The sequence below is a fragment of the Dermacentor silvarum genome, chromosome 4, assembly GCF_013339745.2.
Source record: "Dermacentor silvarum isolate Dsil-2018 chromosome 4, BIME_Dsil_1.4, whole genome shotgun sequence".
Taxonomy (NCBI): Eukaryota; Metazoa; Arthropoda; class Arachnida; order Ixodida; family Ixodidae; genus Dermacentor; species Dermacentor silvarum.
Window position 1 is genome coordinate 137,772,314 of NC_051157.2, and position 12,799 is coordinate 137,785,112.

At 44.9% G+C, this 12,799-nt stretch overlaps 1 protein-coding gene across 5 annotated transcripts in view; it reads right to left on the bottom strand.

Moving 5' to 3' along the window:
- Positions 1-486: 486 nt before the first annotated feature.
- LOC119450655 (uncharacterized) overlaps positions 487-12,799 on the bottom strand; it is a 78,384-nt gene continuing 66,071 nt past the window's right edge. For 3 of the 5 annotated variants that reach the window (XM_049666115.1, XM_037714167.2, XM_037714166.2), the window contains 3 exons: positions 10,653-10,876; positions 7,241-7,435; positions 487-775 (listed from right to left, as the gene is read on the bottom strand). In XM_049666115.1, the coding sequence (XP_049522072.1) occupies positions 536-775; positions 7,241-7,435; positions 10,653-10,876 (659 nt within the window). In that variant the 3' untranslated portion in view covers positions 487-535. Of the gene's footprint in view, positions 776-5,017; positions 5,373-7,240; positions 7,436-10,652; positions 10,877-12,799 lie in introns of those variants that run through there. The other 2 variants (XM_049666114.1, XM_037714168.2) reach the window with 2 other exon arrangements.

A 12,799-nucleotide genomic window follows, 5' to 3' on the forward strand; every position in this document is an offset into this window, starting at 1 on the left:
CGAAACTGCAACATTTTTTTAGTACCATGCTTAAGACAATCAGAAGACTACAATTAAAGCATTACACCACTGCCTCTTTGTTTGCAAAATGAAGGAAAAAATTCACCAGCCCTTCCGCTGTCGAGAAAATGGGGGCAAGCGAAGCTTGCCGTGTGTGTATCTGACCTTCGTGATTATTTTCTTTCTTTGTTTCTCTCTTTATTTCTCTTTCTCTCTTTCTCATTGTTTCTTTGTTTCTCTCTTTCTTTTTCTCTCTCTCTCTTTTTGTCCCTGGTATGTGCCATTGAGCTTGGACCCTTCCAGAACTATCACCAGGATTGGCCCACTTGTCAGCGTGACACCGCCGCCACCACCACCACCACCACCGCCGACACTTGTGAGCTTTTAAAGCTTTGCTTAAAAAGAAAGGACAAATTTTATGGTGACAGCTTCTGGCATTACTTACACCAGTTGAACTTTTATGGCGCTTTTCGAGAGAAACCACAATTTACAATGATTTACGATAATTTATTCCGTGCAGTGCATAAGGGGGCCCTCACAAAACAAATGATCTCCTATGTGTGTGGTCTCCACAGGCAGCTCTTTCATACTCGATAGGGGGATATTCCGACATGCCGTCTTCTGACTCGTCGTCACTCACAACATCGTCCACTTTCAGGAAGGAGGCGATGCAGTCCAGGGCGGCTTTACTGAGGTCTGCCAGCTGAACTTGCAACGGCCTTGCAGGGGCAAGGCATACAATTTTATTTCTAACTATGCCTGTCAGCCGCCAGAACTGCAAATAAATATTCCAATTACAGAAAACAACATAAAAGTAATGATTCAAGCTAAACTGCAGTTAGGTTGCACTTTAAACCAGTAAATCCATTACTCTTACTCAAAGCATAAGATTTGTGCAATAAGTTCAGCATTTTTATTAAGTGCGAAGCAAGCGGCACCAACGGCTCAGAAAAAAAAAAAGAAAGCTCATCGCACTAATGCAAACCTAGAGACTTCTGGAACACAATCCACAAAAGCACTGAGAGACCAGGTTTCTTTGACTAATACCCCTGTCACACGGGAAATCTAATGTCATTTCCAACGAATTACATTTGTTGAGGTTAATGTCATTATCACGTGCACTGTCACACGGCAAAAACTAATGTAATTTGAAAATGATGACAATGACGATAGTAAAAAAAGATAGGCAAGAAGAGCATCAAACCCACTTTTATCCAATAATTATTTTCTAGTATGCTAAAATTCACATCGCGCTTTTGGATCACTAACTTGTCAACACTGCCAGCCAAGTCAAGCCAAGCCAAAGATCAGTGAATTAATAATCAGGTAACAAGAGATATTTTTTTCTAAACAACAAGAAAGCTTGTACTGTTTGCGAAGCTGACTGGTAGTCTTCTGGTGTCGAGGATACACATTCGGTTCCAAATAGGGATCGTTGAATAATTATTTTATTCGATTAACGATTAATCGTTCATCGTTTTAGCCTTTAATCGATTAATCGCATTCGATGCAGGGTTTTTCATCGATTAATCAATTATTCAAAATTTTTACCGGGCACGTTCAAGAAGGCTGAAACGCAGTTATCTTCTTTTGTAGGGCCCTATTTTAATATTTGAGAGGTGGGACTAAGTTTGAAACACAAGTGTATAAATGCTTGATAAAGGTAATCTTTACCTTGTTCAAGACTAACTATAGTTGGCACTATTGGCGTTTGACAAGATAAACAATATGTGTTATAAAATGGCACTTAGTCCAGAATGAAAAAATTTGTCGGCCCTACCACTCCGTGAAGGTGGTTAACCAGCGAAGCTGAAACGTGCGACCCCGGTATTTATCACAGGGTTAATCCCTACGGTTCAATAAAGTATTTCTCAATTATGAGGTTACACACACGTTCAGCTGCGACGGAGAGAACTTCACTGACGGTATGCCCGCAGTTCGCCATTGTCGCTTGCATTCGATGTCTCGAGTTTGCTTGGCTGCGTGGTTAGCAGCATTCACCAGCCACTGCCGCTTGCGATTCTTCGAAATCAGATTGCTTCAAAAATTAAATCTGTCCGTCACTTAAGACAATGAATGGCTCATACCCCCTTAAGCAATGGCTCATAGCGCCGTAAACGCGGCCTCCTCATTACGACGACAGAAGAAAAGTGAAATTCTACGCTGGAATGATTAGTGGTTACGCAGCAAGCTATGGAAGCAGACGGCGATGACGAACGCAGGAGCAGTGGCACGAGTGCATGCTGAGCACGAGCACGTGCGTAACCTGAGGGGCGCCAACGAGCCAACTGTGGAAGACGACGACGACGCCCGAGCGAATGCTGACGTTTATAGTTTTGTGTACACAGGCGATTTCGCCTAGCCGTATACGATTTCGCCTATAGTAGGATACAACTTTAAAAACAGCAGTTGGCAAAAAAAGGCAGACGGACCACGTGGGGTTGTGTTACTCCGCCAGCCAATCACAGAAGCAAACAAAATCATCGTCCTGCGACGTTTCCAAAATGGCGTCATAATTGATAAGACTGTAATTGTTGTACTTGTGCTTTCTACTATAATAGTTGAGTGAAAACGTATAAATTACGCATTTATAATTTTATTTTTGTGGGTACCGCCTTATTTAGGTAACAGAGAAACTTTGAAGTACGAACTATTTGCAGCCTTGCGGAGGAACAGTGGCTGGCGGGGCTTCACTGTAGACTTAAGTTGTATCCAACTATAGACATATAAACCTTCGCTTTATTAAGGTACATTGCACTAGTGAATCCCAGTAGAGTACAGTTAAATAATTAGGAAAAATGGCAAAAGTCAAAGGTGAAGTTCAACTGAAATATGCAAGAAATTGCAATGTACACAGGGGAAAAGAAAGTCAGTGGTTTAGGATTTTAAACCACATAATCTTTTCTACAGAGAGAAGGAATGTCAATTGGCTGGCATGTTTGGGTAAAACTGACACCTACTTTGAATGGCACACAACCAGCATACGAGAATATAGAACTCCATCGCTATATCAAATACATGGTCGAAGCCGGCGCGCATGCTGTGAAACATCTTTAGTGGACGGGGAGTGGCACTACAATCAACAACTGGGTTGCTATAGTGTGCCTTGAATTGCGAGGGCATTTCAAGCCTCCGGCTCCACGCGGCGTGGTGGCGTGTGTGGTGGGGGGGAGAGGGGAAGCGCTCAGCTTGGCAACACTCTGGACTCGGAAAGACAGTCGACAGTCGCTCTACCCGAGCCGCACAGACACTGCTCAAATGCCGCCATTCCAGTACGATTTCAAAATTCAGGTGCCACTCCTGTCGAACTCCCGAAAACGAATAATCGAACAGGCCGAATCGATTAAGTCGATTAAATGAAAGGTGGAGATCAATGAAGATTAATCGTGTTACGGGATACTTTTAATCGATTAATCGTTCATCAATATTACCAACCATAGTTCCAAAACAAATGCGAATAAGTTTTGCGAACTCATTCACTTGGAAATGTTGTTTTGAATTAATGTCATTAAGTTTTATTGTGTGACAGCAAACAAATGGCATTATGAGTGAATGTCATTCGTTGTAAAATGAGATCAGATTTGCCGTGTGACAAGGATATAAGTCACTTCTGAGACTCCCGTTTTGAACCTGCGTACGTGGCAACTTAATGAGACACAATGAATTGCATCCATTCCACAATTCCGAATACACTCGGTGTCTCCCAAAAGAACATAGGTGCTGTGAGTCAAATAATTGTGGCTATCTAGCAAACATAGATAACTTAAATCAGCCAACGAGAAAGCACACTGGCTTCCGTGGGCACCTGGAAGCCTGAATGGAGGCTGGTTGCACGAGAGCAACGCTGGTGCGGCGTGATTGCGGCAAGCCACTGTATGATGGAAAAGAAGATGTACACAAACAGCAGCGCGAACAGCGCACTCGCAGGGCAAGTAGTACGGAAACAGCGGGCAAGAAAAAAGAAAAAAAAAAACATGCGGCAGACGATATTGTGGCGTTATGTGTGACAAAGAGCACACAACAGGAACCCCACTGCGCTTTAAAGGTAACGGTGTCAAATCACTAGACAGCTTCAGCCTAACATGAAATATCAATATCTTTGCAGCCGAGCTAGTGTCCAAGCCATCTCTATGATTACCTTTTATGGTTCTTGATGCAACACACACTATACACGTTTAGAGCAATTTCAACAGAGCATGAGTAAATAGAACATGCATGCTTAATGCAGTAATCGTAAGCAGCTACAGCAAAGAAAAAAATTCGGTCAGAAAGCATATCAGGGTGACTGTCGTCATTATAATGGTTAGCACTGAAGCAATGTAGAGAAACACCGTAATGCCCCCGTCGAAACGCATCGTGTGTGAGGCACGTACAGCCAGCATGCTCTCTTCTGTTGATGAACATAAGGCTCCACCTTGTGGTTCCCTCTAGACATGCTGCACCACCTAGAACCGTCGCCACAATGTCTACACATGGCGCGTGTCTGAATATATGTGACACAGGTTCGATTCTGCCCAGCGCCGAAGAAATTTTCAAGGATCTTTGTCACAGAAGAGTGGCACATACCCGGTGGCCCAAGTTGGCGTGAAAGGTTAAATGCAAACGGAAAAAACGAAAAGCAGGTAACGTTCCCAAAGATTGCTAATAGCATTAAAATGCAAGCCAGGTGCTGTATTAGCATGTAAGAATTCATTTCCTTCAATTCTCTTCATTTTAAAGTGAAGCTTTCTTTACCTCTTTCTCCCACTTTGGCAGCTGCTATATTATTAGACAACAACTTGAGACACTGAGCACATGTAACTAGGCATGTGACGTTGAAAACGTGCCCATTCTTGGTCAATGCCCCTGAAATGATATGTTACACTAGGTATGTCTCTGAATGGAAAAACAGAACAAATGGCAGAAAGGGAAGATGTCTGCAACATAAAAATTGTTGCAGAAGCTATCATAGATGGTGATCAAAGTAAGCAAGTAGCTTATGCGGATTAAAGAAATCAAAATGGACACACAGCAATGCTTCCACAGTATACTGCTGACATCGATAGGTGTGTTTAATGACAATAGAGATCATGACAGAGTGATGAATATGGCAGTATTACCAAAACATGATGACAATGGAATTACATGAGCGTGATGACGATGGCATGATGGGTTGTGGTTCCTTCTCCGCTCGTTTACTCCTTGGAGGCCAGATACTGGTCGGACCATTGGCTTTACGGTCATGCCGATCTCACGCACAGTGGGATCTGGTCTTAGCAGAATTGTGGTGAGCTGGCACGACGATGCCGCTGACCTCGACAAGAGCTGCGCCGCCGACTTCGGCGACGAACGTGTCCCATATTTGTCACGCCAGGCGGCAGAGAATGATGACACTGCACCACCAGTAACTAGATCTAAATCTTTAGATGCCACAAAGCTCTTGCGCAACAGCACAGACATCTGAAAAGACCTATATTGGGCCGAACTGTGGCGGCTTTTGCTGTATAATTTTAATGCGCTGAAATATTTTATCATGCTGTTGATGAACATAAGCCACCACGTGAAGCTTTAGAATCTGTTTTACAAGATAGATAGATGTGATGAGCTCACTCCCTTAGTCACTTTAATGTGTCCCAGTTTCTGTCGCTGGCAACCCAGAGTGCTCTGCCAAAGTTTTATAAAAAAAATAGCCTCAGTGCCCAGTGAGGACTGCGACTCCAGACCCACACATTTCTAGTCGTAGATTTTACCTCCCAGCCACTCAGCCAATCTGCAGCAAAGAATACTGAGCATAGACCATACCGTACATGGTCTCTCGTGCACTTGTTAACTGATTGGCTGACTCCATGCTATGCAGCTTAGCCATAAACCCATGCTTAGGTGCAAGGCTACAAAAGAAGCCAGTGGCAAAAAGCAAAAGGCAGGATAGGAAATATGAGGGCAATTCAGAAAGTATTTATCCATCTATTCCGTATACCTACATCGCCTGTACGGCATTATCGTAGGGGGGTTAAAATACGGGGGTCACAATGGAAAAATATTCAGCAATATCAAAAGAATACATCAGTAAATGCAACATCGGTTAAGCCCTGAAATTCGCAATAGCGGAAGACAAACTAACAAAGTACAGTAAGATCCAGAGAAGGAGAAAAAAAAAAAAGAAACAGTGATGCCTCCAAGCCCACTACTTTGGCTATAGTACTGCAAGCATTTTGAACTCTTTATCATAATTGCACTGATGTTCAAGCTATAGAATGTTGCTTGCCTCACCTTCCTGTCTCTTTTTGTTCCAGAGTAATCAAGCAATCCATAGCATCCAGTGGTGACAACCCATTGAAACAGTGGGCTGTAACTCAATTTCTGACTGCGGAAGGTTGTGGCTTGTGTGGAGATTTGATGCAGCTGAATTTTGGTGTTTCACAGTCCTTGCCCACCTCCGCACAGTGCTGATGTCAACACAGGCATCCCCGTAAACTGCAGTCAGACGGCGATGAATTTTCATGGGCGCACAACCTTCTGCAGTAAGAAATTCAATTACAGCCTGCTGTTTCAACCGGACATCACCACTGGATGCCATGGATTGCTCGATTACTCTGGATCGAGAAGAGAGAGGAAGGTCAGGCAAGTGACATTCTATAGCTTAAACATCAGTGCATTAATGATAAAGAGTTCAAAATGTTTGCAGTACTATTGGCAAAGCAGTGGGCTTGGAAGCATTACTTTCTGAATCGCCCTCGTAGGTTGAAGAAATACTAGCCATGTTTCCCAGCTTCTTCACAACTGGGAAGCACCACCTACAAAAAGATAACTCTTACTAGAGCTTTTGTTGACTAGATTTTCTTGAAAGGAGATTGTTCGCATGCATTTGCAAATGTTTACTCCAACTGACGACGCGTGAAAGAGCGCTAGACTTACTGTGCATAATACTGCGCCAGCTACTGCGTCACTGCTTTGCGTTTAAGCTGCAATTGCAAGTTTTAACAATTTACACTTTCTATATGTGTGTATTTGGTGCTGAAACAGCCTATCTTCTGTGAGGTGTAGAGGCCAATCCTAGAGTCATGCGATTCATCATGCTTACTGGCTCTCACCACGATTACCCCCCCTCCCCCAGCACAAGAATAACGCCCCTATTGGGCTCCACCAATAAAAAAACTTGTAATTAGCCTGCTTTTGGTTCTACTGTGGCAACACCACATCAGGGTAGAAACTTACTTTCATTTTCACCATATAAGCTGTCAAACTGATTACGCATACTCACATCTCTTCGACGTCGCTTGGCAGCCTCCAGGATCATCTGTTCGGCCACAGCTCGATCGCTGCACCCCATGTTCTGCACAACCTCTGGGAGCTGAGGGTGCCAGTGGATGATATTGTAGGCATGGAGTGCGTGCTTGTCCATCTCCCCATGAACGAAAGCGGCAGCAAACCGCAGCAGCTTGCGATTGCGACGGATCTGCACCATGATTAACTTGTCGGTGAATTTGCCGACATTTCAGTGCATGTCGAGACATGCAAGTACAGCAGGCACACACTGCAAAATGCATTCCCACAGTATCACCAAAGATGGAAGTATGGCTGATTCTGAAGACTCTTCAATATGAGCAAGTAGCAGTGGATGTTCCAATGGTGGTTCCACTGGCCGCCACTGGTAATGAGAAACCATATCTCTGAGAGCACAGGTTCGAAGTGTTTTGGTTTTCTTTACGAATCTCCTTCTTATACACGCCCTGTGTAACATACGTAGCTTGCGATGCTTGGTGGAGAAAAGCAAAATGCAGCTGCAGAAATTGTCACCGTTACTGATTTCATACCTTGTAACTACAGTTGAGCCTCATTATATAGAAGTCGCAGCTGCCACTAAAATGACTTCATTACATTCGATATTCATTATAAACGTGCACACTAATACTGATGAATTAATCTGAGATCGTGCCTACGTGAGGGAAGGGCTAGCGTGATGCTGTCTGTCGGCATTGCAAGCCACCGGCATAGGCTTTATTCTCGGTCGTTCACTTTTGCAGATAAAATCGCTTTTGCAACATTTCGCGTGTCTAGCAACTGACTCTTCGGTTGAGAGCATCCTCCTCGCACTGTGTTGAGCACACTTTCCAACTAGGGTTGCCAACCATCCCGAATTTAGTAGGAACACTTGACTCAGTTAAGACGACCAAATTTCCCGACTTCTTTTTTTTTCTGTACAGAATAACAATAACTACACCATATTTTCTTTTTTTTAATGCCTGAGAGCTCATTTGCACATTCTTCCTTTTTGTGTTCTGTTGCATTGTCTTAAACGTAAAGGCGGTTTCGTTTTTTCCGTGACTCCAGTTCTGCTGTAGGCCCTAGCCTTTCACACTACTTCTATCCATATTGGCAGCCGTGTTAATCAGGCAATTATAGTGCCCTTTTCTAGTTGTAAATCATGAAAGAGTAAGACTAAAAAAACTGTTCAGCTTTGTGAAACGTACAGACTGGCAGCGCAGCTTCTGGCACTGACAGGGTCAGTCGTCGCCTGCCACTCGATGCCGTGCAGCCGATCTCAGCGATACTGGAACGGGTGTGCAGCGGCGTGCAAGTCATGTGGGAGCCCAGCAACACTTACCGTAAAAACCCGCGTATAATACGGACCCGCATATAATATGAGGTGTTATTTGGGGATAGCAATAACGAAGAAAAAAGTTTTCACCCGCATATAATGCGAGCGAGGAAAACCCACAGAAAGCATTGAGAATCTAATCTCGTTAACTCGAACATGCTTAATTCGAACTGACGCTGTGGTCCCGTCAAAGTTATGTGTATTGCTATGGGCGAAAAACGTCCGGTAATTCGAACGCGAAGGCATTTGCGACGGTTAATTCAAACATACGGCGCACCGACAATGCCCTCAGCAGCGCTCCAAATCACGCGGCGGCGCCTCCGACTGGCATTGCTCCGACACCGCCATAGAGCAAAAGCTTAGGATAGATCCCTTAACGCCACGAGGAGAAAAAGATAACGAAAAAAAAAAGGCACGGCGGCAATTTCACTCTCAAATAGCAAGGTCGCCGTTTCACCGTCGCGCTGGAACACGCTTGTACGAGCCGACGTCTCGGCCAACTTCCCGACAACGGCAGAAAACGAAACAACCACCTTTGCCACTTCAGCCTCTCTCACCGCGGGGAGTTTCTCTAAGTAACTCCGTATCTTTCTAGTCGTGTCGACGGCCTCCGTAGCACTTATCGACCGTTCTTCGATGGTTCTTTGCTGACAAAAACGTGGTTCTGATTGATCACGTGAGAGAACCATTATAAGGTTACACCCCCGAATAGCACCCCAGAGGCCGCATTCTCGGTCGATTCCAGTCAGCGATGTCATCACTTTCACAAGATTTCGCGCGACTCGGCACCAAAAGCATCGTGATCTACAGGCTATAGCACTTCTCGCACAGTGCCCAGCACACTATTTTAGCACTAGCCAGGAATGCTGTTGCTCGAAAACGCCAACGTGTTCGGTGCCAAGTCACACAAAAGTGATTGTATCCTCAAAAATTGCTGACCGAGGATGCCGCCTCTGGAATAGATGCCTCCCGAGAAACACGTTTTGAACTGTGAGTGAGCAATAATTCACTTCGTTACATGTCTGATATTACGCTAGATATTGTACTTTTGGTATCATGACAGCCGTAGGTTAGCCCATTGAAATAAAGTGTAGTCAACCAAATTTTTAGGAGCGAACCTCCTTAGGTTCTCACGATGTCCGTTGTTGCCGTCGTCATCGTAGCTCCCCGTCGCGCACGCAGCGCGCATACCGAGACGCCGAAACCCCTCTCTGAGCAAGCGCACGACATCATGTGCAGAACCGTTCGCAGAGTGCACGCAGCGTGCATACCAACCGCGCGCAGGTGTTGCGCCGGCGCCACGCTGCTGTCGCTACACTTAGCACTGCAGTATGGAGTCACGCTCCTCCATACTGCAGTGACTCTGATCCTACACGTTGAGAACGAGACGCGGCAGCCCAACGGCAACGCCGCGTAGCTAACCTCGAGCTACGAGCATGAGAAGCAGCAGCACGCTGGCAACGGCAGCAAGACCCCGAAGTGAAAGCTCGAGCAGCAGCCGTAATAGCCCAAGGAGCTTCGCTCCATCATCAGCATTCACTTCGTGGATCGGCTGCCAATATTTAATTTACTTCATTATAACCAATACTTTGTTATATCAGTGTACATTACATCGAGGTTTGACTGTACTCTGATGACTGCACAAGTATCAATGCGTGCAGTGTGAAGACACATAGATACAGTGCTAGCTAAATAGCCGAACAATATGTGGTAGCTACGACCATGCAAACAACACGACAAAGCAACACCAGAAAGACTAACTTATGTTTCAGTGATGAGCGCACGCGCTACCTTTTACACATGTACAGTTGGCCAGAAAAGTGTATGAAATACAGGTTCCACGAAAAGTGTGAATTTTTACGATATGGCGGGGAAACAAATCGCATTTTCATCGATTCTCTTTTCACGGCGGCATGAGTGACACGATATTGTTTGAGAAATGTTCAACACCCGAAATGGTACATTGAGGCTGCAGAAGCTGCACTCAGGCTCCATAATTATACCATTCAGGAAGAACTGCATTGAATGTCTGAATGAATATTTCCACTTGCAGCAGCATCATGGCTGGACTCACCATTTTGAAGGTGGTCTCAAGGACCGACTCATCGGCCCAACATTTCTTAAAGGTCAGGGATGTGAGGACGCGGTTTCGGCGATCTGATGCAGCGAGTACCCCCAGCAGATGTGTAGTTTCGTATTTGTGCATCTCCACATTGATGTTGTAGAGCAGCTTGCTATTCGCCATCCAGGTGAACAGCGAGCTCTGTATATCCTCAGGGATGCAAAGGTCCTCATTTCCTGCATGTTAATTTTTGCACTGTGGAAGCTCCGACGAGCACGTACACACTTAAAATGACACGCACAACAGCCCAGAGTCAATGACCACTCTAAGCAGCTCCACTGAAATGTACCATTGAAGGTAACAGTGCTAAAAACAGGACTAAGATGAGGCTAGATGAACGTGGCTCTGTGTTCGTCTACCCTCATTTTGGTCGTGTTTTAGTGCTGTTACTTTCAAGTTCCAAAGTGTACCAACCAGCCAAATTCAACACGCTAATGCAATCTGGCCTTTAAACGGCCTAGGAACTCCAGTCATTCAACCAAACGAATGTTTACGTTTGTTGCAAGGACACATATGCATTGGCATACAGGTCAAATTTGTACATGATACAGAAAACAATTAACTAATTGCAATGACTTGTTTCTAAAAGCTAATTAATTACAGTCACAGTGGTGGAACATCCATTTGACTTTTTGGTGCAAATCTTGGCGTAGGCAAAGCGTTGATCTGGTGCGGCAATGGCCACTTCTGGTGCAATGTCGAATGTACATCTATACACGATATTATCTCTGTTTTAGCTGGAGTAGACAATAAATATAGTGGAACCAGCTTTATGCACACCAATAAGGCATTCGAGATAAAAATAAACAAAGTAATTGCATTAGATTGTCAAGGAATGTATTTTTAAGTGCATATATCAGGCTATAAAGCCTCTTCTATCATTCTGACTTGCAACAGGTGTTCGCGTGTTCAGTGTGCTTCAAGAAAGCCAGAAAAATATTATGCATATCCAATGTACATTTCGGAACCTATGTGAAGCAGAGCTTTCGTAAAACAGTTAATAAAATACTATAAATTTGCTCATTTCATTTCTGCGTCATTGGCTTAAAAGAAACTGGTGTACTCACATGTGCTTTTGTGCACCCATGCTTGTTCGCAATGTGACACTTATATTGCCTTTTATTTATTTTAAATGTACCACCTACTTCTTGGTCATCTCCCTTTGTGGGTATGGCCCATAGTATAGAAATCATTATCACAACGTGCGGCGATCATCTCAATGAGCTAGTTGGCACTGGCACGACACAAGAATACATGTGATTCTGGCCTACTGGTTAGAGCATCGAGCTGCTGTGCTAAGGGGCCAAGGAACGATCCCAGCATCGAGCATGTGCTTAGAATTTTTATTTTAACAGCGGACTCAGCAGCATGCGTGCACTTCGCTCTCCTCTCCCCGAGCCACGGACGACAAGTGTGAAGGCGGACCTCGGCCGTGACGTCACAGGCGAGTAAAGGCTCGGAACCGCTAGTGCTCCGACAGACCTCTCGCCTCCTCTACTCAGTATGTATGTGTGGCTGCCATGGGAAGACCGAAGAGAGTTAGGACACCTGAAGAAGAAGCGGCTTACTAGGAAACTCGTCGCGCCACTGCACGAGAATCGGTGCGTCGCTGCCGAGCTGATCCAGAACACCCCCGAAAAATGTGGGCAGCTTGCACTAGTAGTGCAAGGCTGGAGTCAACAGCGAAGCTTGTCATCACCTAGCTTCCCCACTTAGCTTTGCCTCGCATTGGCTTGGTCCGGCTGAGAAGTGCTCCCATGTGGTGACCGATGCGACGTGTGGGGCACCGACCGTAACAGAAAATTGACTTAGCTAAGCCTAGCATAACCTCGCAAACGCTAGCAAGACCTTAGCCAAGCCTAGCAACAACTTAGCAAAATCAAGCAACAACTTTGCAAAACCTAGCATAACCTCGCAAAACCTAGCAACAACTTAGCCAGTGTCAGCCGTGTGTGATGACGATGACACACTTCAGTTGGAACAAAAGGTTATTTATTCAAATGAAATAGTAGAACTTAGCGAGCTTAACGATGCCATGTGCTTCAGCTCGGTGCGTTGCCCTCAAATCTCACTCGTGTCCCCTCGTGTCCGCTCTCACA